Source organism: Hermetia illucens, chromosome 2 (genome assembly GCF_905115235.1).
Source record: "Hermetia illucens chromosome 2, iHerIll2.2.curated.20191125, whole genome shotgun sequence".
In the NCBI taxonomy this organism is placed as follows: Eukaryota; Metazoa; Arthropoda; class Insecta; order Diptera; family Stratiomyidae; genus Hermetia; species Hermetia illucens.
The window spans coordinates 72,713,532-72,740,002 of record NC_051850.1 but is presented as its reverse complement, the minus strand read 5'-3'; the positions used below and the strand labels follow the sequence as shown (position 1 = coordinate 72,740,002).

The following is a 26,471-nucleotide window of genomic DNA, read 5'->3' as shown; positions in this document are numbered from 1 at the left end:
CACCTTCCCAACAAATATCGAAATTAATACATGCAAAGGGGGAGTGTACATTTTTTTCACCAAATATAGTCATGTGGGGTATAAAATGAAAAGTCTCGATTAGTACTTTCCGAAGTTGGTGCAAATTTCGATATTTGTTGGGAATGTGAGGAGTGCGGGGGATTGAAAGTGATCATTTCTTTCACCGACCGATTCTCGGAAACTAATCAACCAAAAAATTAAAAAAAAAAATTAAGAGGCTGCCGTTATATCATGCCCAGGCCCTGAAATACCCTCCATACTGATATTTAATCAAATAAAGTTAATAAGTTCACCGTAGAATTACACAGTAATGTAGGCTATAACATAGAGCATGACCCTACCAAGTTTCGTGACAATCGCGCTGTTACTAACGAAGTTATAATAAATCAAAATTGTCGCTTCTGTGCAAAGTCAAGACTTCGAATATCAGTGTCATGCGAAAGTGAATATTTTCACATAATATATGCATATATTATGTGATAGGCACTAATGGGAGAATGTCCACTCAAATGTTTTTATAAGAGAAATATACAAAACCTTTCATACCTGAAGCGTCAGGCTTCCGGTTTCCCGACTTGTTTGAGTTGCGCTTGAATACATGCATACCATGCATATGAGGTAATCTCTTTAATTTGAACTTTTTCCTTTTCTCCTCCTCCTTGACCTCGCAAACTCGTACACTCTAGGGACATTCCAAAATAGTGGTCGGAGGACGTCCAAGAAGGGAGGGAACCTCAGGGGTCGCGCCTCATTGAAAATATGAGGCAGAGGAAACAATGATTAAGGCTGTGATACGTCGTGGATTTCTCCCCCTCCAATCGCGGCACTCAGGTCCGGAGACTCATAGCTCCACGCGCACGGTCGAGTAGTTTTTTCTATATATTTTGCAGGTTTAGCTCGCTTTCTGGTTTATCTTGTTAGACCGTCGCGGATTCCCTTGTTCATTGGATTATTTGCAGATCCGGTGCGGACTCCCGCATCAGTATAGACACATTGATTTTGTAAAAATTACACCTGAATGATCGAAGTGCTCAAAAGAACCCCTCATTCCCGAGCCTGTCTAGCACAAAGACGTGCTCTTGCACGTGTTAACCGAGCACTCTGATGGAGCTTCACTATTTGCGGACAGACCTTCACGGTCACTTAGCCTTTTAAGTTTTGGGGTAGCTTTTCCCTCTAGGTCGTTTTCAGCCACTCAGGATGGTTGTTTGACCACCCTTATCCAGAATAGTCCATTACAAATGACGTCCAAAGTGGGGGCCAATATTTCTTGGATTCAGGCATAATATTTCTTTTATAAAGGTTTCTTGAATCGGTTGAAGATAGCCTATTCCGGCTCAACTTCGTTTGGTGGTGTCGAATAGAGAATCAATAGATTTCAACATTGTTCCCGGGTAGGAACCACGGAGAAGCGGCGGACTGGTACTGAGAGTATCGGCAAGGCAACGCAGACGCTCAATGGCCGGATCTGCGGGACGCTCTCCGGGTTTGCCAGACATTGGTCTCTGGGAGCGGATCCGAAGCCGGACCCAAAAAGACCAAGAACCCATCGCGGAGTTTTATAAAGACGTCCAACGTTTGTTGTCCAGACTCTAGCAACCGCCTAAGGAGGCTGAACTGGTGGAAACTGTGCGTCGCCGCCTGAGACCCGAGATCATGCGGGCAATTTTTCACATAACTACACAATTCGCGAGTTACGTGCATGGGTTGAAAAATTTGAGAATCAGTAAGACCGCTTAGCCGTACGTCGGCTAGTTAAATTGTCGGATCGAAAGCGTCATCTGTTGGAAGCGGACGCAACCGAAACTTTTTGCGAAAGGGCTAAACAGGATTTCAATGATATGCGGGAACCAGAGGTCGAAGCTCTGCAGCCCCGTGGCTGCTGTAGCTGCGGGGGTATGGGACACCAGTGGCAAGATTGCTTGGGGGAATTACGTCGTTTTTGCTACGGCTGTGGAACTCCAAACAAAATGATGACACCCCCCCCCCCCCCAATCGTGGGCACTGCCAAAAACTGGACGACTGCAACAATATCAAGCGGCCAGAGAACGAATTTTCGGACTAGTAGAGATGGCGACGAGAAAGCCTAAGCGTTCAACACTTTGCTTACGTTAATATTAGCGATGAATAATGCACAACCGTCGCCTCTACTACTCTGCCGTTTTTACAAGTCGGCCTAGCAATGTTATTCGCCCCTATGCGGATGTCAGTCTTCGGTGAACATGTTTCTGAACTGATCGATACCGGAGCCATCGTAAGTTGTTTGGCTTCGGATTTCGCCCAATACAGCAGGTGGGAGAGACTACGCATCAATCTCAGGACAGCCGACGGGACTCGACAGTAGGCAGAGAGTCGGCTGACATCATATTTCGTGATCGGACGGAATCGATGTTGTTCCTTCTAATCCTGTCGTTAACTCCAAATTTGTACCTTGGTGCTGATTTTGTGCGCAAGTTCGGACTCGCACAGGACCTATTTGCATCTTCCATATGTTCCATCGAAAATGTCGAGAACGTCAATCAGCACCAGTTGACGACACACCAGCGACCAAGGCTCGATGCTATCATTGGCAGTTTTCCGTCTTTCGAGTCGGAGGGCTTAGGATGTACAAGTCTACCGATACACGTCATCGATGTCGGGAATAATAAAACAACTATGCAGCGACTGATGGACAAAGTCATCCCTGCACATTTACGCCATCAAGTCTTTGTATATCTAGATGATTTTTTGGCGGTAGATTGCGGTTGTGGTTTCATTGGCCTAAAATGGTTTCACAGGCCGTAATTTTGAAACGTGCAAAACGTGAAAAGCTCCCAACGAAACGCTCCAGCCTCTAATGGGAAAAGAGCTAATCTCCGATCGAGTCTTTAAACGCTTGTATATCAATCTGATGGGCCCATACTACGGATCTCACGCCGGAAACATTGGAGCAATAGTTGTCCTGGATTCTCTTTCGAAGTTTTCTTTCGCGGTGCCGATTAAATGGTTTATCGCGAACATGGTAACTGAACACTTAGAGAAGAGAATATTTCATGTGTTTGGAATCGCTGAACCGATAACGTCTGATAATGGGCTACAGTTCAAATCCGTCGCTTCCAACGATCTTTTGAACCAGTATGGCATTCAACACATTTACACTACTTTATACCCTCCGCAGGCAAACGCCTCGGAGAGAGTAAATAGTTCACTGTTGGTTGCTATACGCGCTTACATCGGTCCTGATCAAAGAGATTGGGATAACAATTTGTCATTCATCAACTGTGCACTTCGTTCAGCGTTCAGTGCCTCGATAGGGACTTCCCGCTATCACGTCGTTTTTGGACTAAGCATGGTCACTCGTGGGAGTAATTACGCCCTTTTACGACTACTGAACGACTTGCACGATGCGACCCTGGAAGTCTGTTCTCAGGATAAACTATTCTGAGAGCAGAGGTTCAGAGGCGCAATCCTCCAAGCAAGAGAGACACAACAAAGGGGTTACAACTTGCTGTCCCGAGCTAGTGAATTTCAAGTCGGAGATATCCTTCAACTTAAGCAGGTCAGCAGAGCTGTACAATGCCAAAGTGGATCTGAAGTCATCGGTAGGTTCAATATGAGTTGGAAGACATGGATGATCGTAATCTAGGCGTCACTCATGCGAAGGACCTCAAAGTTTAACCCACTGTTTGAATCTTTGGCTGCCTTTCGTAGTGCAGGACTCAAATACACAGCCGCTTACCAGCAGTGATTGCCTCTCTGGTCTTCAGCTGCCTTTCCTTGAGCGGGCCTCGCGGCGGGAGCGGTATTTTATTCGGCTTTATCGGGATTAGTATGATCAAATAATGCATTACACAGTGTGCAATTATCTTGATTTTTACCTCATATTGCACATTATTGAATGCATTCGAGTGAATTGATCGTGACAGAGGCGACCGCATCTGTCAACGCTGCTGCGCAAGCTGGTCGCAACATGAAATACAGAATTTCAAAGCCAAATTTAGCGGGACCGGCTGATCGAGAGACGGTTGATGGGCAGAGATCATTTTTTGCTTGAGATTTCGGTCGTGTTAGAAGCAAGTAACAGTTCTGTTCTTTGTACAACAAATTTAGGAGATAACTCCACCGAAAAGTAAAATATTGGGGGAAATCGTTGAACATTGTCAGAACGGATTGAACCCGCTAAATTGTTGTTAAAGCGCTAAGGAGCAGTTGGGCCTCTCAGATGTCTAGCGGTGTCACAATAGACAGGAGAACGTGAGTTTTGTCTTTGTCGAGTGGAAAATTTGAATAAAAACCAAAAAACAAGTTGGAATACCGGAAGCTGGTGCTTCGGGTATAAAGGTTTTGTGATCATCTTATGTGAGAAACTTTCTACGCACATTTTTCCTTTCGTATATAGCTAAAAACCTAAAATATTCTTTAAAAAACGAAAATATTTCCCTGCGACCTACCATTCACGTAAGCCTATTTAGTTGTGGTATTGACGAATTGATAAATTATGATGAGGTCATACACGTTTTAGAATGCACGAAATTCACACAAAATGTAAAAGTTTTACCTTATATAACTTTGGTAATAATGTTTGGTTTTCCTTCAAACTTCCCAAAATTATCCCTTATGTTATCTCTTATACCACTGCCAATTTTGTCCTTCTAGCGCGAACTTAAGGGGGTTTCCGGCTAAATTTCGAAAATATGCTAATATGTATTTTCAAGCCTAGATACACGATTATGACTTTTTTCAGACTTATTTCGGTTAGATAGGTGCTGAGAACGAGCCCTGTTACACTTTTTGAGGGTCGTATTTTGAGCCCTCACCCTCCTACGTTTCCTTTAAAACCTTAAAAAGGCCATTAACAGCGTTGAGTTTCTTTTACTAGAAATTGTGTGACTTCGAAAGTAGGCAATTGGGGAAATTCCTCATAGTTTGGGAAGAGTTTCGCGTTCGGTGTAGAGGAGACACTATACTAGTTTCGACTTCAAGTATTTTTGTTAATTTTCTTTTCGATTTTTGTGAATTGATATATGTTGGCTCCCAGAGCCTACATCAAAATACAAATGATAATGGACTGCGGATTATTCAATTGGCAAATGGTTGTTGGAAGTACCTGGTTTGCGCGGAAAGCGCTTCACAAACAAATGTGGGCCTCTCCAGATGGGACCACTTTCAACCAAATTGACCACGTGTTGATCGAACGCTGCCAGCTCTCAGCCTTGATGAATGTTCTTCATTCATATAGGGGGGCCAACATAGACTCGGGTCACTATCTCGTTCGTATGGTGCTCCGAGCTCGAATAACAACACCAACCAGAATCGCCTCTGACAATCAGGTGAAAGTTAACACTGAAGCCATCCCACAGCACAGCCTTCCTCAACACATGTAAGGGGAAAATGGATGCCGCAATAACCACAATCAACAGAGATCCTGGAGATGAAGCATCAACAAATGATCTTCACAATCACCTGAAGAACGTTATCATAAATAAATACGGCCACAAACATACTTGGCCCGAGTCACAAGAAGAGTCGGAACGGCTGGTTCGACGATGAATGTAAGCTAGCAACGAAACGGAAGAATGCTGCATACCGAGTAATTCTCAATTCGCGCGGATACTTATCACCAGCTCCGGTGAACGAAGAAGCAACTTCACAGACGGAAAAAACCTGGGAGAACCAACAGCTCTGTTCGAGGAATTCGCAAGAGCCCTTCGGAAAAGGCGCATTGATATCTGCGCTCTGCAAGAAACCCAATGGTCTGGTGCCAAAAGCTGCGACATTGAACGCGAACGCGGTAAAAATGGCTACAAACTTTTCTATTTTGGTAGCCCACACACTCAATATGGTGTTGGCATTGCCATCTCAGAGGGTTTCCGTGATGCCATTAAAGAAGTCGAACGATTTGATGATCGGCCAATGAACCATTATATCAGCTAAATGCCGAGAAAGATGCTTTCTTGCAACTTCTCGATGAAAAGACTTGTCATGTGCTTGCAGATGACTATGTTATCATTGCCGGCAACCTTAATGTCATGTGGGTGAAACGCAGACGGAAACGGGTGCCATGGAGGAAAGGGGTATCAAGCGTATTTCCGAATACTGCGCATATATATGCACGTATATAAGTGGATCGTACCCATATTTCCGATTTACTTCGTTCATAAAAGCATACATATGTACATACATTAAATACCGCCGGTTTAATGTACAAATATTTCTATCTGAATTAGACACTACCCGCAAACTTCATTAGCACGCATATACTATATACCTACATACACACATGGCGGGTGGAGTAATTGATATTCATATATAAATGACTAAACAAGTCGGAATACCGGAAGCTCGCGCTTCGGATATAAAGGTTTTGTGTTCATCTTATATAAGAAATTTCAACGCATATTTTTCTATCCGTATATAGCTACAAATCCAACATAATCCTTTATATTTTTCCAAACTGCGAGACATACGTACATATTACAGCCATAGATATTACGCTCACCCTAAACAAACAAACTGCCTATTTCCGAATACTGTACACATATATGCACGTATATAAATTGATCGACCCATATTTCCGATTTACTTCTTATATCTATTTGAATTATCATTAGCACGCATATATTATATACCTACATGCACACATGTCTGGCTGGTAAATAACTAAAAAAACTACAACAAAATAATTCTCTGAGACCCAATTCATAAGAACTTATTTCGTTGTGGTATTGACGAATTGATATGTCATGATGACGTCATGCAGGTTGTAGAGTGCACGAAATTCACAAAAAATTGTAAAGTTTCACCTCCTATAATTTTGCTAATAATAATTGGATTTTCTTCAAACTTGACCAAATTGTGCATTATGTTCTTCATTACACGCATGCCAAATTTTGTACTTCTGGGATGAACGTAAGGAGGGTGCCGGGTAAATTTATAAAATGTGGAAATATACTATTATTAACTTTATTTGTGCAGATGTCGGAACCGGATATATTTTGATGCCTAGATTTCGTAGAGATGCACCACTGTGATTTTTTTCAAATTTTTCGGTTGGATAGGTTCTGAGAACGAGACCTGTTACACTTTTTGGGGGTCCTATTTTGAGCGCTTACTCCTCCATGTTTCACCCAATATCAAATATTGCACCAGTTTCGAAAAGTACTAATTGAGACCTTTCATTTGATACCCCACATGGCTACATTCTGTGAAAAAAAAATTTGCACCCTCCATTCACATGTATGGGGAGCCCCCCCTTAAACTTAACACAAGATGGCGCCACTTACTGCATGTAAAGGGATCACCAGATTACATACTCTCACCAATTTTCGTGACAATCGGTCCAGCCGTTTCCGAATAAATCGGGTGTGACAGACAGACAGACAGACAGACAGACAGACGGACAGACGGACAGACGGACAGACAGACACCGTCTCGATTCTAATAAGGTTTTGTTTCACACAAAACCTTAAAAACTAAAACAAAATAATTATTTGCGACCCCACTCATAAGACCTCATTTTGTCGTGGTATTGACGAATTGATATGTGATGATGACGTCATACACGTTGTAGAGTGCACGAAATTCACAAAAATGGCGAAGTTTAAGCCCTATAACTTTGTTAATAATAGTTGGATTTTCTTCAAACTCCAAGTTGTGCATTATGCTATCCCTTACACCAATGCCAAATTTTGTACTTCTGGGATAGACATAAGGGGGGTTTCCGGGAAAATTTCTAAAATGTGGAAGAATACTATTATTAACTTTATTTGTGCAGATATCGGAACCGGATGTATTTTGAGGCCTAAATTTCGTAAAGATGCACCACTGTGATTTTTCGGTTGGGTAGATTCTGAGAACGAGACCTGTTACACATTTTGTGGGACATATTTTGAGCCCTCACTCCCCTATGTTTGTCTTACTTTCCATGTTCGCCTATAGTATGAAATCCTGTCCAGGAGCTCTTCCAGTTCCATTGGCCCGTTTCCCCCCCTTGCCGACGTTTTTCTGGAGGAACGTCGCAAATCGCATGTGCTTCACAACTGCCGTGCATTTCTTAATAAGTCTTTCCTCTTCAGCTTGCGCCAGAGTAATTGACAGTCCTCCCACTATCTCCTCGTTTCGTTCGTTTTTATTCTCCATTTGAGTTGTTTACCAGCGCATCGTGTGCAAGGGAGCGGCCCGCAATAGTCAGGAACGGGTATACCCTCGGGGACACAGCCCCTACCCCAGTTCCCTGAGGCCTGACCTACGCTTAGCTGATCCCGGAATTCACGGACGGATCAGCGCTCGCTCGGGGCAACGCGGTCTATAACACCGGTTCAATGCACACTACCCGACCAGGGTCCCGAAGGGGCTGGCTCCTGATACACGTCGTAACTACCACCTTGGCAGAGCAACGCTCACATCACCCCGTCGATGCCGACAGAGAGTTGTCGACGTCTCCGGAGACTCACAGTGTGTCCTGACGTGTACCGGTCATTCGCGGTTCGTTCTTCACCGAGAAACTTTCTCGAGGCTACTACCTAGGACGCAAGTATTATGCCAGATAGGGGGTCAGAACTACTTGCTCGGGCACCTCGGAGACGCCACTTCCCGTGTGGTAAACGACCCGTGAAGGATCGTTGAAGATCCCTGACCCGCTTCCACTTTTTCCCAATCAGCCAGATCTACTGACGTCCCAAGAACAGAGTATTTTTGATGGCAGCCCAAAGCTTATTGATGTTCTTAGGCGGATTACACAATATATCTGCCATCTGATTGGCAAGATACCTCTTGAGCAGTCGCAGTTCCCCAACCCTGGGGGAAGTGACCATCAGATGATGATCCTTCTCGAGACCCCCCTCTTTACGCACATCCAGGAGACCAATGCTAAATATATTAATCATCATCAACGGCGCAACAAATAGTATCCGGTCTAGGCCTGCCTTAATAAGGAACTCCAGACATCCCGGTTTTGCGCCGAGATCCACCAATTCGATATCCCTAAAAGCTGTCTGGCGTGCTGACCTACGCCATCGCTCCATCTTAGGCAGGGTCTGCCTCGTCTTCTTTTTCTATCATAGATATTGCCCTTATAGACTTTCCGTGTGGGATCATCCTCATCCATACGAATTAAGTGACCCGCCCACCGTAACCTATTGAGCCGGATTTTATCCACAACCGGACGGTCGTCGTATCGCTCATAGATTTCGTCGTTATGTAGGCTACGGAATCGTCCATCCTCATGTAGGGGACCAAAAATTCTTCGGAGGATTCTTCTCTCGAATGCGGCCAAGAGTTCGCGGTTTTTCTTGTTAAGAACCCAAGTCTCCGAGTAAGAGCTTTGACCCTATGGTGAGACGTTTCGAGCGGAACAGTTTTTGTAAGCTAAAATAGGCTCTGTTAGCTGACAACAACCGTGCGCGGATTCCATCATCATAGCTCTTATCGGTTGTGATTTTCGACCCTAGAAATTATCAACGGTTTCAAAGTTGTATTCTCCCATCCTTATTTTTCCTGTTTGACCAGTGCGGTTTGATGTTGTTGGTTGGTTAGCTTTTGGTGCTGACGTTGCCACCATATACTTTGTCTTGCCTTCATTGATGTGCAGCCCCTCTCTATAATTGCTGCACTGTGTGATATTTCCCTTTTTATGTATGAGACAGATAATGCCTCGTTGCCAATCGTCAGGCATTGATTCGCTGTCCCATACCTTGAGCACTAGTTGATGAACCACTTGGTGTAACTGGTCGTCTCCATATTTCACTAATTCGGTTGTAATTCCATTGGCTCCTGGCGACTTGTGATTTTTAAGCCGATGAATTGCATGGACTGTTTCTCCTATACATGGTGGTGGCAGTATTTGTCCGTCGTCTTCAGTTGGCGGGACCTCCAACTCGCCGATGTTCTGGTTGTTGCTCCCTTGCACACGATGCGCTGGTAAACAACTCAAATGGAGAATAAAAACGAACGAAACGAGGAGATAGTGGAAATGGAGAGTGAGCTGGCTGCGTTTATTCGCAGTACGAAAATGCGCCGTTCGCCCCAGCGCCCAGCGAAGGACGCAACAAAGGCTGAAATACCCGACGAGACATCGGGACGCGCAGACGGAGAGAAAGACTCGATCTTCGACGTTCCTCCAGAAGAACGTCGGTAAGGGGGTGAAAAACGGGCTAATGGAATTGGAAGAGCTCCTGGACAGGATTTCATACTATAGGCGAACATGGAAAGTAAGACAAAATCCGCAGGAAGCAGAAACAACCGCACTTCCCAAGGAGAACACCACGAGTACCAAACGGATCGCTGACAGCCCATTGCAGAGCGAACTTAGTAAAAAACGAAAGGAGGAAGGGACATCTGAAGGAGACTTCACTCAGGTACTCTCCAGGGCTGAAAAGAAGAAGGCGAAGAGGATCAAAAGACAACAACACATCGCGCCATCAGAAAAACCTCTGCCTAGAACTAAGGCGGACACGAAGAAAGGGGTGGCAAAAGAAAGGGTGGGGAGACGAAGGAGGACTAGACCGCCAGCTTTGCTTATTAAGCCGACGGAAGGCAAGACTTTTGCGGAAGTCCTCAGCGAAATCCGTTACAAAATCAAACCCGAAGACAACGGAGCGGAGGTGTCTTCCATACGTAAAACGAAGGGTGGTGGAGTCTTAGTCGAACTAGGCCCGAAGACTATAAATAAAGTCACGTTCTGTGAAGCAGTCAGTCTAGCCTGGAACCCACATGTGCTTTAGAAATCCGAGACCTTGACTGTCTCACGGAAAAGAACGAGGTAGAAGAGGCCATCAAACGCGAATGCCCGGAGGTAACCAATATCCGGATTGGTATCACCTCCGCGAACTCCCGAGGCCAAAAGCTCGCTGTGGTGGAAGTTGCCGAGCAATACACGAGGAAGCTTCTAAACAGCGGGAAAATAAGAATTGGTTGGGTAGTGTAGGATACGAATTCGGGCCGCCCCAACCAAATGTTATAGATGTTTGGATTCTGGGCACACATCTGCAAACTGACGGGGACCTGACAAAAGGGCAACATGCCGCAAATGCGGTCAGGCAGGCCATAAAACGAACAGCTGCAATGAAAAGGAAAGCTGCGTCCTATGCAGGGACCGTGGCGCGACTGATGAGAGCATTGCGCACACTGCGGGATCGGGGCAGTGTCCAGTTTTCAGAGCAGAGCTGGAAAGAGCTAGGATACGGTCAACATGATTCGCATCCTACAAATCAATATGCACCGGAGTGCAACCGCTCACGAGTTGCTAGCGCAGTTCGCTGCGGAAACCAAAGCTGATTTAGTACTCATCAGTGAGCAGTACCGAAACAAGGGCCCAGTTTCATGGCATCCAGACATATCAAGTACCGCTGCCATCTGGGTTCGGGACGGCACCCTCCTGGGGGTTCTTGCCCAAGGCCGAGGGCACGGCTTTGTCTGGATTCGGTGTTCAGGGATAACGTTTTTTAGTGTCTATCTTACGCCGAATGAGACGATGCCGGACTTTCGTCGGAGGTTTGATGCTTTGGAGGACGCTATCTTAAGCACGGATGGGCGGATCCTGGTCGGGGGTGACTTCAATGCTAGGGCTCTTGAATGGGGCATGCCTCACACAGATTCCAGAGGGAAACGAATTCTGGAAATGGCGGCGAGAACAGGACTGGTAGTTCTAAACACCGGATCCACCCCAACGTTCCGGCGCCCGGGCTGCGAAGGAAGCATTCCAGACGTAACCTTGGCGTCGGAATCACTGGTGTCGCTGGTGGACGGGTGGCGAGTTCTGGAAGACTTCTCGGCAAGTGACCAGCAATACATTGCTTTCGAAGTGGTGGACACAAACTCTCGGTGTGCGCCAGCGATCTTTCTGTACATGGAACGTCGCGAAAGTGAACACCGGGAAGTTTATCGAAACTCTGGGAACAGGTGGGCCCACGCTGGAGGGTACTCCTGGGGGCGATGGCGCCGCGGCTGACACTGTCGTAAATTCAGTTATGAACCTTATAACGACGGTCTGTGGAGCCTCCATGCCCAGGAAGACATCGAGGCGCGGCAAACCTTCCATGTATTTGTGGACAGTGGAAATCGCAGAGCTCCGGAAGGAGTGTCACAGGCTCCGCCGCTTAACACAACGTCTAGGCGACCGGGGGGAGTCATGTACCATAATGATGGAGTACAAATCAGCCAAAGGGAGACCCCGCAGCGCAATAAACAAGAGCAAAGCTCGCTGCTGACAAGATCTGGTCGACAATGTGAACGGGGATCCGTGGGGACTCGGTTACAAACTTGTAACCCGAAAAATCGGGGCTCTGCGGAACCTCTGTTCACTTAAGGCCTAGTAGATGGACTGCATTGTAAGGGCACTCTTCCCTGCACACTCCATATGGGATGGTGACGTCGCCGCGAAGAGCGCAGAGGACTCTCCACTTTTCTCTATAAAAGAGTTGGAACAGGCCGTCCTCTCTATGAAAAACAAGAAGGCGCCAGGACCCGATGGTATTCCAGCAGAGGTATACAAACTGGTATTCCAACACCGGCCAGACCTACTGCTCGGCGCATTCAACGCTTGCCTGAAAGAGGGCATTTTCCCTGCTCGTTGGAAAGTTGCGATGCTCGCGCTAAAGGGAAAGGCGATCCCGAATTGCCGTCTTCATACCGCCCACTATGTATGCTTGATACTGCTGGGAAAGTGCTCGAAAAGCTCATTAGAAGTAGACTCGCTGAAGCGATACGTGCTGCCGGAGATTTATCTCCCCGGTAGTTTGGTTTTAGGGTAGGGAGATCGACAATTGATGCTGTCATGCAGGTCATGGACGCCGTTCGACAAGCAGTGGCACATAGCCGCCGAACTCGACGGGTGGTGCTCCTCGTAACGCTTGACGTCAGAAACGCCTTCAATTCCGTAAGATGGAAAGACATTCTAGGCACACTAGACAATACCTTCAACGTGCCGAACTATCTCTTACGGATTTTGAGGGACTATCTGAGGAACCGCTCCCTGCTCTATGAAACACTAGAGGGTCAAAGGAGGATGGAGGTCACGTCGGGGGTAGCACAGGGATCCATCCTAGGGCCGGACCTTTGGAACGCTACCTATGACAGTCTGCTTAAACTCGACATGCCTGAAGAGTCGCGCCTGGTCGGCTACACAGATGATGTCGCAGCACTTGTTGCTGGACGCACTGTCGAACAGGCGCAAAGCAGACTCGGCATATTGATGCGACGGGTAAGCGGATGGATGACTACTCATGGTTTCAACCTTGCACTGGAAAAAACCGAAGTAGTCATCCTAACTATTATAAAAAGAGAATTCCGACCCTGCGTCCCATATCGTTCGGCGAGTCGATAATCGAGTCAAAATCAGCGGTAAAGTACCTCGGGTTGACTCTTGACTCAAAGATGAGCTTTTCTGAGCAAATCCAAGCAGCAGCGAACAAGGCTGCGGCTGGAGTTTCGGCGTTAATTAGGCTAATGACAAACATTGGGGGTCCTACGTCTAGTAGGCGACGTCTCCTGATGAGCTCAACGCAGTCTGTCCTGCTCTACGGCGCAGAGGTATGGGCTGACGCTCTTAACAAGGAGGTGTATCGTAAACGCCTCGCGCAAGTACAGAGACGGGGAGCTTTACGGGTGGCGTCTGCGTACTGCGCACTGTCTCTGAACCGGCCGTGATGGTGATCGCGGGAGTTATCCCCGTTGCCTTCCTTGCTAGGGAACGTCAGGCCATATACAAGCGCAAGGGAGATGAGCCAAGGGAGGTGGTTGCTCGCGAAGAACGACAACACAGTCTAGACGAGTGGCAGCTCTCTTGGCTAAATGAAACTAAAGGCAGATGGACTGCGCGGCTCATCGGCAACTTAGGTGCGTGGCTGAATCGGAAGCATGGTGAGACTGACTATTTCCTTACCCAATTTTTAAGTGGGCATGGAAGTTTTCAGTCTTACCTGCACAAGATTGGAAAGGCGCGTTCTCCGGATTGTGTGTTTTGCAATGGAGTTGTGGACGACGCCCACCACACTTTTTTTTCTTGTGGAAGGTGGGATGGGGTTCGTCAGCAGCTCTATTTAAACACGGGATCTCTCTCCAGACAACATTGTCGAAGGGATGCTGAGGATTGCTGACAGGTGGAACCGTGTTGCCCATTACGTTCGGGCCCTTCTCGTTGCTAAGAAGATAGAACTCGATCGATGGAGGAGCCGGATGGCAGGGGGCTCCTTGAACTGACAGTTCCCTTCCTCCTCTCCCCTCCCGTTGGTGAAAGGAATTTCCTGATTTGAAGGCTCCGCAAAGCGGGAGAGTTCGGGGACTAGCCCGAAGTGATGTGACAAACGATTCCAGGCTAGCTCTCTGACGATGGGGAGGTGTTTAGTTGGTAGTCCGACGACGTACCGAATCGAGAGTCCAACACTGTGTGTGTAAATGCATTCACCTACCCTACCCCAAAAAAAAAATATGCCCATTCTGTCGGAAATTAAATTTCCCTCTTTGTTTCGGCAGGATGAACATCGTGGTGTATAAGGCTTCATCCTGCTGACTTGTTGGTAAAACTTGCGCGGCTGGTGCAGTTGCTCCCCGTACTTTTGTAGTTCACAGACTTGTTGGTTCTCCTAGGCTTCTTTTTTCCATCTGCGAAATCGCTTCTCTGCTTTCGTGATAAGTCTCTGCGCGTGCCCACGTCCTTTGAGAATGCAGCATTCTTCCGTTCCGTTGCTAGCTTACATTCAGCGTCAAACCAGCCGTTCCGACTTTTCTTGCGGCTGGTGCCAAGTATCATTTGTTGATGCTTCATCTCCAGGATCTCTGTTGACTGCGGTGATTACGGCATCCATTTCCCTTTTATAGGTGTCGCGGAGGACTGCGTTGTGGATGGCTTCAGTATCCACTCTCACTTGATTGTCAGAGGCGATTCTAGGTGATATTGTTATTCGAGCTAGGAGCACCATGCCAACGAGATAGTGGTCCGAGCCTATATTGGCCCCCCTATATGTACTGACATTCATCAAGGCTGAGAGGTGGCGGCGTTCAATCAGCACGTGATCAATTTGGTTGAAAGTGGTTCCATCTGGAGAGACCCACGCATGTTTGTGAACCGCTTTCCGCGCAGGTACTTCCAACAACCATTTCGTGTGATACTGCTAACTGGATAATGCGCAATCTGTTATCATTGGCATCCCTATGTAAGCTATGAGAACCGCGTATCGCCTGAATACGGGCTTCGCCCCTACTTGACTATTGAAATCTCCAAGTATGATTTTGATATCATATCTGGGACAGGCTTCGAGGGTCCGTTCAATTGCTTAGTAGAAGGTATCCTTCTCCGACCCTGCAGTCTCCTCTGTAGGGGTGTGAATGTTTATGAGGCTTATATTTTTAAGCTTGCCTCGCAAACGCAGAGTGCATAGTCTTTCGCCTTTATTTTCAAAGCCGATAACAGCAGGTTTCATTTTTTTGGCTGACTAAGAAACCTACTCCGAGCACATAGTTTACTGGATGGCCGCTGTAATATATGGTGTAGCGCCTGTTCTCCAGGAAACCGGTCCCTGTCCATCGCATCTCTTGTAACGCTGTTACATCAGCCTTATACTAGGACAGGATATCGGCTAGCTGCCCAGTAGCATTCGGTCTGTACAGGAAGCGCACGTTCCATGAGAAAATGCGCAAATCGTTAATCCGTTGTCGTTGCCAGGTCCGTTGTTGTAAGATCCATCCTGTCCGAGGCTCCTTTCGTGGCTTCGTAAAATCGGTTTTCCGCGCAGGGTTGTCAGCCCTACCCAACCCCCAACCCGGAGGACCAGTTGGTACATTTTGTCCCGTTTTTAGGCACGCCTAAATATACTGCTGATCGTCAAATGGTCGATTTGATTGGTCGGTTGTAACCCAACTGACTTTATGGCAGGCTCTATGGTCGAACCTTCTGCTACCAATGACAAGGCGTTGGACACTGCAGAAATCCACAAACCTCCCACTATTATCGTTACGTGTCCAGATAGTTAAGTGGTTAGAGCACAAGGCTGCCATACGGAAGGTCGGGGTTCAAATCTCACTGGTGGCAGTGGGATTTGATCTTGATTTTACGTCGGATACCAGTCGACTAAGTTGTGAATGAGTACCTGAGTCAAATCAATCAATGCTGACCACATTGCCTCGTAGTGTACCGTTACGATCTTGAATGAACTGGATTGTTGCGTCAACGATTATTATTATTATTCTTATCGCTACAGTGTGTCTTCCCGTCACATACACGAGGAACGTGTTATCAGAGGTTTGGCATTCATCACCCATGATGATCACAATTTCAGCTTTAGGAACCCTCCGTATTCTTAACCCCCAATTTACCAGGTTGAATGACACTCGTGACTGGGAAAAGATCCTCTACTTCAAGAACGCCCAAAATATGACCGGATCAGAGCTTATTTCAAGACCTACTGATAGATCAGAAAAGCGAAATGCATGATTTGATAACTTGCCAATGTATGAATTACACATTTTTGCGCAAAAGAGTCTACTTCCAGAGCTGCTGCCATTGCAAGCAGCATTCAAAGCAAATAGAGACAACAATTATGAAATGCATGGAAATGTTCTCATTGATCTAATGGCTATATTGTGCTTACATTGTCGCGCTTTTAAGTTTCAGTAGGAAATGCTTGATATGTGTGGTTTCACTGGAAAGATCAATTTGCCACAATTGCCTGAACTGTCAAAGCCACTTCCAACTCATTTTGCTTGAGCGCAAGAATTCAAACACTTTTCACAGCATATGCGGAAATATTGGGTTGGGGAAAAAGAAATGATTTAAGTCAAATATGCGCCGTTTTGTTCGCAAACTTGTTGCCATTTAGAAGGCAACTTCGTTGTCCCTCCCTTATAAAACTCCCACTTCTTATTTGTAAACAAAACTCAGAGAGCCAGTTTTCGCAAGCCTCTTTTGACGCCAACTTAGTAGCACTAAGAGCGTTTTGCATGAACCGGAAGAGAAGGTAATCACTTGGGGCCAGGTACGGACTATACGGTAGGTGCGATAGGACATCCCATCCGGGCTCCCGTAGCTTCTGGCGGGTCATCAAAGATGTGTGAGGCCAAGCGTTGTCCTGGTGGAACTGAACACCATTCCTATTGATCAATTCTGGCCGCTTCTGGTCAATCCCATGCTTTAAACGGTCGCGTTGCTCATGGTAGAGGACCGAATAGAAGGTCTGGCCATAGTTGAGCAGATCATGATCATGATGATTGCGTTCCAATCCCACCAAACACACAGCAAAACCTTCCTGACCGTTAATCCGGGCTTGGCGATGGTTTCAGCCGGTTCGCCGCGCTTCGGCCACGATCTTTATCGCCTGAAGTTGTCGTACGTGATCCACTTTTCATCACCAGTGACCATCCGCTTCAAAAATGGGTCGAATTCGTTCCGTTTCAGCAGTGCATCGCAGGTGTTGATTCGGTCCAAGAGAATTTTTTGCGTCAACTCGTACGGCACCCAAACATCCAGCTTTTTTTGGAATCCAATCTTCTGCAAATGGTTCCAAACGGTTTTATGGTCTATACTCAGTTCCTGGCCAATCGAGCGAATGCTCACATGCCGGTCTACTTGGATGATTTCGACCATTTTATCGGTTTCTACGACACCCCAGTACGGGGTGTATCTTCGAAATCCACTACACCAGAACGAAATCGATCGAACCAACGCTGTGCTGTACGAATCGTTACAGTATCGGGCCCATAAACTTCACAAATTTTTTCGGCCGCCTTCGATGCATTTTTACCTCTCAAGTAGTAAAAACGTAAAATATGACGAATTTCTTTCTTGGTGGACTCCATTTTTGACGCGCTATAACTTGAGACTGAAAGGTACGACCACAACACTGTCAAAAGGACACTTGTAGCGCAGATTGTCGTCTTCAAATCGCCGTATAGTATGACCCGATGCAATAAGTACAACACAAGATATATTTAAGGGTCGCCATCTATTGACAAAATACGACATTTCTCTTTTCCCAACCCAATATAATGCATACTTGGAAATGGCATCGTATAGAGTGTGATGAAATGATTTCATAAACACATTCAAAGTGAAGGCAAGTGTATCATCAGATGATGACGCCTTAGATTACGATAAATTCAAGTGAAATATTTTCACCATCTATAATTTTGTTAATAATCGTTGACTTTCCTTCAAACTTTCCGAAATTGTGTATTATACCATTACTTATTGTGTATTATACTATTATTCATAATAGTTCTAGAATGAACTTAAGGGGGGCTTCCAGTAGATTTCTATAATAAAGTAATATGCTATTATTAACTTTATTTGTGCAGCACTGGGAATGAGATGTACTTTGAGGACTGGATTTTTTATAGGTGCACCGTTGTGATAATTTTTTTTTAATTGGATAGGTTCTGAAAATGAAATCTGCTACAGTTTTCGGGGCATTCCTTTTGAGCGCGATCTCCCCTATGTTTCACCCAATATCAGAAATAAAAACAATTTCGAAAAGTACTAATCGAGCCCTTTCTTTTGATACCCCTGTTTCACATGTATATGGAGAGCCCCCTCCCCAACTCAACAGATAATAGCGTCACTTCCTATATGTAAAGGGATTCCAAGACATGTTCTCGCTCAATTTTATAAGAATACTCAGCCTTTTTCGAATAAATCAATTGTGACAGATAGCCAGACATTGAATCGATTCTAACCAGGTTTTGTTTCACACAAAAAATCGTTCAAAGTTTTGCAGCGGACAGAGGCAATTCGCTATTATTATTAATTGATTACTTTAATGGAATTATTATGGTTATATCAACCAAAAATGGATAAATTTTCAAATTTACATGATACGCATTTGTAAAAAACTCACCGTATCTCATGCTTGATTTATCGACAGGAATATTCCCATTTGGTTCGAGCCTGTCCAGATATTCGTCAGAATTGTATCCATTGTACGGTACTTTGCTGGAACAGTGTTTATGTCCTATTCTGTGGGGATGGGTTTCATCATCGTCTTCGCGTGAAATAGCTGAAAGAAAGGGATAAGTAGATCATATGAATGAACTGAATGAAATAGTATAGAGCAATTAAGAATATGTTTGCTATTTATTAAGAAATGGGTTTTCAGTCCATATGCATATGTAACTTTGATAAATAACACATGGTGCGGCAAAATAACCGACCGAGAACGATTTCCGGCAATTTTTTGTATTTGTTTATTTTTTGGATATAAAATAACACCGAGATTGCAACCTTTTCACAGACGAGAGACTGTTGATTGTGGATCAAAGGAACATCCACTAAAACGAAAGAAGTATCGAAAAAGGATCGTATCATATTTTGCACCTTTACCGTTCTTAATTTTTATTTAATGCATTTATTATTGTTATTCATTTACTTTGTTAAATTTATTTTTATTTAATAAAAGTATGATCATAAACAGATAAAAATGTACGTTCCATCAACAGTCCTCAATTAAGGAGGTGCTCTCATGTGACCACCGAGTTGTGAGGCGTTTTTTTAGAATTTTACTGTGAGAAAAGTATGCAATATTTTGCAATTCATTTTTTCTTAATTTTTTTTAACACTTAATGTAAAAAACAGTAATATTTTGTAAAAAAAAAAGTCGCTCAATTTGGGCACTACACCCTTGCGAAGAGCCGCCTTTTACAAAAGATGGCTTAATGGTTCGCATTACGGTTGGTCTGAAACACAAGTAAAGATTTCTTTCAATCTATACTTTTGTGAGCATCTTCCGACTGTTTTATAAATGTTTATCATAACAATTTTTAAAATGGCGGTCTCTAGAAAAAAAATTTTTTTTTGAACGATTTAAAAAAATTGCTAAAATATTTGCTATTTATAATAAGAGGCTAAATTGCGGTTGGACGATAGCGACACCATTATTACACATTTAAAAAAACGGACTCAAATCTATTAGTTTTTTAGAAGTTTGAAAAACGTAGTTTTGAGAAAAACTCGTTCAGCTTTAAGTTTCGCGGAAACTTGTCTTAAAGCTTATTTTTTTCATTTTGAATCCTGCAAAATCCTCTTGTAGATATTTAGACTTAAAATAAGTCGGGAAACCGGAAGCTGGGCTGGGAAGGTATGAAAGGCTTTGTTTGCTTCTTGTGTGAGTATATTTGAGTGTAGAACTATCCCATTTGTACGTAGCCCGTTATGTATTTGCATTTAGCATGTCTGACTACCCACTTTAGTGTGATATTGATATTTAGTTGCAGTAAATTTACACGGTAAAGACAACTTTGAGCTACTGTAACTTGGCCACTAATAGTATGATTGGAGATAATAGGCTTCATATTATATTTTATACTACTACCAGCTTTTATAACTCTGAGATAAACTTAAGGGGGGTTTTACTCAATTTTCCCAAAAAATATGGCAATACACTATTATTAACTTAATTTGAACAGATATCGTTATGGAGAGTATTTGGAGGTCTGGGCGCCCCATATAGAGGCAGCTTGGGGTTGGGTAGTTTCTTAGAATGGGTCCGTTAAAGAAATCATCATTTTCTACCCCTCCCACTCCCCGCCTTTTTAACAAATCTCAAAACTAAGACCGGTTTCGAAAAGTAATAATTAAGACCTTTCATTTGATACCCCACATGACTATATTTGCTGAAAAAAATTTTTACTCCCCCCTTTTACATGTATGGAGACCCCCCCAAATCTCAACGTAGGAGGATATCACTCACTGCATGTCTGGGGGTCCACAGGTCCCACCTTCTCACCACATTTCGTGTCAATCGGTATAGCCGTTTATGAGAAAAGTGTCTGTGACAGACAGACAGACATTGAACCGATTTGTTTTGCAAACAAAACCTTAAACAAGTCGGGAAACCGGAAGCTAGACGCTTCAGGTATGAAAGGTTTTGTGTATTTCTTTTATAAAGAGATTTGGGTGTGCATTTGTCCCATTAGCATGTAGCACGTAAAATATGCATATATTATGTGAAAATAGCCACTTTCAAGTGATATTGACATTCATAGTCTCGAATTTGCAGAGAAGCGACAGCTTTGACCTAGTATTACTTTGTTAGTAATAGTGCGATTTTCACCAAATTTGGCAGGATCATGCTTCATACTGTAGCCTACAGTGTTGCAAAATCTTGTGATTCTAGGGTGAACCTAAGGGGGGTTTTCCTGTCAATTACTAAAAATTAGAGTAATGTACTATTATTAACTTTATTTGAACAGGTATCGGTATGGAGGGTATTTCGGAGCCTAGGCACCATATAGTGACAGCCACCTGATTTTTTTCAGATTTTTCGGTTGGGTAGTTTCTGAGAATGGGTTCGTTAAAAAATGACCACTTTCAACCCCCCGCACCCTCCACGTTTTCAACAAATGTCAAAACTAAGACCGGCTTTGAAAAGTACTAATCGAGACCTTTAATTTGACACCCCACATGACTATATTTGATGAAAAAAAATGTACACCCTCCCTTTGCATGTATGGGGACCCCCCCTCAAATTCGTCGTAAAAGGATGTAAGTTCACAGTTCCCACCTTTCTACCAAATTTGGTGTCAATCGCTACAACCGTCTCCGAGAAAAATGCGTGTGACGGACAGACAGACAGACAGACAGACAGACAACGGACAGACAGACAGACAGTAAACCGATTTTAATAAGGTTTTGTTTTACAAACAAAACCTTAAAAAGATGCAAAAGAAAAGTTTTTTTTGAAAGTGCCTGTGACAGAGAGACAGATATTTAACCGATTTTAATAAGGTTTTGATTTGCAAACAAAACCTTAAAAAAGATACAAAAGAAAAGTTTTTTTGAAAGTGTCACATGAGAACACTGCCTTAACTTGTTAGTCCTCGAATAAGGCCTTTACTATCTTCAACAAAGACTGGTTTTTGAATGCACTTCGGTATCCAGGGTACCCAGGGTTCTCTATATGAATGCATCCTACAGATTGAGCGGGGTTTCCACTTATTGTGATTACCCGCTGTAAACCTGTAGCGGTAATTGATTGAGAAGACCCGCCATATTTATTTTGGTTCGCTGTCTAGCATGGAGATTTCGCCATCTGCAATCCTTGCGGAGCAATAGACTAGTTACATTGTTGTGAATAGGTCCTACACAATAAGTCCATTAGTTTTTAACAGGGGTGTGCAGTGTCCGCGGCTTCGAGGCATATGCATCATTTCATTAGCTTTGTCCTGTGATGGTGATGATAGGTGGTGATATTTGATGTTACAAACCAAATGGAAATGTTATTGTTATTAAATATATTACGAGTTACAAGTTGACTTTGGGTGTGGAAAATGTGCGTGAATTCAATCCTCATAGAGAATGCATAATAATTAACTATGAATAAGCCAAAACATATATAATGTGCAATACAGACAATGTCGTCGATACATTTACTACCCACATAGATTCAAACCTTTTTAAACGCAATGCATGTTTAGTGGCATGCAAGCAAAATCTATTTTTGCAGAAATTTCTTTCACATATCTTTTTAAATCAGATAATAGAACCGCGCTTCAGGAACATTTGAGGTAAGAGAAGTATCGCTCCCCATACATGGGAATGGAAAGTGCAACCATAGATATTGCCCTTATAGACTTTCCAGGTGGGATTTTCCTCATCCATACGGATTAAGTGACCCGCCCACCGTAACCTATTGACCCGGATTTTATCCACAACCGCACGCTCATGGTATCGCTCATAGATTTCGTCATTGTGTAGGCTACGGAATCGTCCATCCTCATGTAGGGGGCCAAAAATTCTTCGGAGGATTCTTCTCTCGAACGCGGCCAAGAGTTCGCAATTATTCTTGCTAAGAACCCAAGTTTCCGAGGAATACATGAGGACTGGCAAGATCATTGTCTTGTGCAGTAAGAGCTTTGACCCTATGGTAAGACGTTTCGAGCGGAACAGTTTTTATAACCTGAAATAGGCTCTGTTGGCTGACAACAACCGTGCGCGGATTTCATCGTCGTAGCTGTTACCGGTTGTGATTTTCACTAGACACTAGATAGGAGAAATTGTCAATGGTCTCAAAGTTGTATTCTGCTATCCTTATTCTTCCTGTTCCTGGTTTGATGTATTTGGTTGGTTCGTCTTCGATGCTGACGTTGGCACCATATATTTTGTCTTGCCTTCATTGATGTGCAGCCGAAGATCTCGCGCCGCCTGCTCGATCTGGATGAAGGCAATTTGTACGTCTCGGGTAGTTCTCCCCCCCCCAGCCAGTAGTTGGGTGGACTTTAAGAGGATCATACCTCTTGCATTTACATCAGCATCACGAATCACTTTCTCGAGGGCCAGGTTAAAGAGGACGCATCATAAGGCATCCCTTTGTCGTAGGCCGTTGTTGATGTCGAATGGTATTGAGAGTGATCCTGCTGCTTTTATCTGGCCTCGCACATTGGTCAGGGTCAGCCTAGTCAGTCTTATTAATTTCGTCGGGATACCGAATTCTCCCATCACCGTGTACAGTTTTACCCTATCTATGCTATCATAGGCGGCTTTAAAGTCGATGAATAGATGGTGCAACTGTTGTCCATATTCCAACAGTTTTTCCATCGCTCGCTGCAGAGAGAAAATCTGATCTGTTGCCTATTTGCCTGGAGTGAACCCTCTTTGGAATGGGCCAATGATGTTCTGGGCGTATGGGGCTATCCGGTCTAGCAAGATAGTGGAGAATATCTTATAGATGCTACTCAGCAACATGATACCTCTTTAATTGCTGCACTGTGTGATATCTCCCTTTTTATGTATGAGACATATAACGCCTCGTTGCCGATCGTCAGGCATTGATTCGCTGACCTATACCTTGAGTACAAGTTGATGAACCACTTGGTGTAACTGGTCGCCTCCATATTTAACCTATTCGGCTGTAATTCCATCGGCTCCTGGCGACTTATGATTTTTTAGTCGATGAATTGCACGGATTGTTTCTCCTAAACCTGGTGCTGGCAGTATTTGTCCGTCGTCTTCAGTTGGTGAGACTTCCAACTCGCCGATGTTCTGATTGTTCAGTAGCTCATCAAAGTACTGAACCCATCGCTCCAGCTCAAAATATGACCATTAAAAAGTGTAACAGGTCTCGTTTTCCGAACCTATCCAACCCGAAAGTCTGAAAAAAATCGCAGTAGTGCGTAGCGGAAGGTCGCGGTTCAAATCTCACTGGTGGCAGTGGAATTTGTATCGTGATTTGACGTCGGATACCAGTTGACTCAGCTGTGAATGAGTACCTGAGTCAAATCAGGGTAATAATCTCGGGCGAGCGCAATGCTGACCACATTGCCTCCTAGTGTACCGTTACGGTCTTGAATGAAGTGCTCTAATACACTTCAAGGCCCTGATCCAACATGGATTGTTGCGCCAACGATTATTATTATTAGTGCATCTCTACAAAATCTAGGCCTCAAAATACACTTGGTTCCGATATCTGCACAAACAAAGTTAATAATAGTATATTTCCACATTTTAGAAATTTACCTGGCAAACCTACCCCCCCCCCCCCCCCCTCCCCCCGCTTATGTTCATCCCAGAAATACAAAATTTGGCATGGGTGTGAGGGATAGCAACACTTCTCCCAGCGAGATTCTATGCCAGTTTCGTAGAAGTCCAACTGTCGGGTGTTGATAAATTCGTCGAAGGCAATTTTGACAGCCTCTTGGTTCCTAAATTGTTTTTCTGCCAAAAAATGATTCAAATACTTAAAAAAGTGATAGTCGGTTAGCGAAAGGTCCGGTGAATATGGTGAATGAAACAGAGTCTCATACTGCAATTCGCTCAACTTTTGAACCGTTGTTCTGGATACATGGGTTCGTGCATTGTTGTGTAGCAAAGGCAGCTCGTCGTTGTCAATCGATGGTAATGAAGTTTGCGGTAAGTATCTAATTCAGATAGATATATCTGTACATTAAACCAGCCGCATTTAATATACGTACTATATATGTACATATGTATGCTTTTGTGCACGAAGTAAATCGGAAATACGACCAATTTATATATTATACGTGCATAACGGTATTCGGAAATAGGCACTTTGATTGTTTAGGGTGAGGATAATATCTATGTCCGTAATATGTACGTATGTCTTGTAATTTGGAAAAATAAGGAGTATGTTGGATTTGTAGCTATATACGGATAGAAAAATGTCTGTTGAAGTTTCTTACATAAAATGAGCCCAAAACCTTTACACCCGAAGCCCGAGCTTCTGGTATTCCAACTTGTTTATTTTCTGGTTATAATTCGCCAGTTTTCTTCCGCTAGGTTCGCGCGATTATACTTTTTTGGTTGTTTTCCGTGCGTGGTCCGTGGTTCCGGTGCGATCCCAGGCATCGACGAAAGGGCAGGATGTTTGATATGACACCTGAGGGATTGAAGTGTTCAAAAGGACTAAGCAAGCTTGGCTGGCACAGCAGCGTGCAAATGATCTTTTTTACCCTAGAGGAAGAAATAACGGTAGGTTCGAGGACCTACTTACAAAACCGCAGTGTGTGACAACTTAAGATCGCTCTAAATGGCCCTTAACACGACCGATAAAAATCCTGTTCTGGTCATGTGTGGCATGTGGGTCGGCTCGTCGTGATCGGTTTCGCCATTTGGCTCTATCGAATGCCTGATCTGGGTGCAATCTCGAGGCTTTTAAATACCCATCCAGCGTATCAAGCCATCGTTGTTTAGACCTGCCTTTTGGTCGTTTACCATCGACTTCGATGTTCAGACCAATCCTGGCAAGTGAATTCTCGTTTGCACGAATTGCGTGACCATACCATCGAAGACGCCTCTCTCACAACTTTTCCCCATAACGATCGCGAATATCCTCCTTTCGGATGTGATCAAAACTTGCCACTATTCCAACGTAACATCTTCGTTTCCATTACCGCAAGATGCCGTTCATTGTCTTTTATAGTTGGCCAACACTCAGAGCCATATAGAGCGACAGGACGGACAACATTGCGGTAAATTTTCGATTTGAGACGCTCGTTGATAAGTCGATCACAAAGAACAACAGTTGTGGAACGCCACTTCATCCAGGTTGCGTTAATACGTGAAGCAATTTTATAACGCAGTTCTCCATTGGCTGATAGCGTTGACCCGAGGTATTTAAATCGCTCAGTTCTGGGCAGATCATTGCCGCTCAAAGTGATTGTGCCTGTTTCATGGGGATCGGTCGTCAAAAATTCAGTTTTGTTTAGATTCAATCTGAGACCGTGTTGCATGAGGCGATTATTCCATTTTTGGACATGTTGCTCGGGTCCTGGGCGTTGGATATCCCGTGTGACGGTGTCCATAACAAGCACAAAGAGTAGTGGTGAGAGGCCGCTTCCTTAATGAACACCAAAAGAGACACGAAGCGGTTTTGAGACACCCGCCATACTTCGAACTTTACTTTTCGGATCGTGGTAGAGCAATTTAACCCAGCTCACGAGTTCTTCTGGTACTAAGTGTTGTCGTAAAGCATACCAGATGACTTCGTGTGGTATACGGTCAAACGCTTTCTCTACATCCAGAAATGCAATGT

The 26,471-nt window shown here is 44.3% G+C and overlaps 1 protein-coding gene across 4 annotated transcripts in view; it reads right to left on the bottom strand.

The window, feature by feature from the left end:
* LOC119647708 (cyclin-dependent kinase 14) overlaps window positions 1-26,471 on the bottom strand; it is a 224,931-nt gene that overhangs the window by 157,739 nt on the left and 40,721 nt on the right. For all 4 annotated transcript variants that reach the window (XM_038048795.1, XM_038048798.1, XM_038048797.1 and 1 more), the window contains exon 3: window positions 18,825-18,983. In XM_038048795.1, coding sequence (XP_037904723.1) covers window positions 18,825-18,983 — 159 coding nt within the window. The remainder of the gene's footprint in view (window positions 1-18,824; window positions 18,984-26,471) is intronic.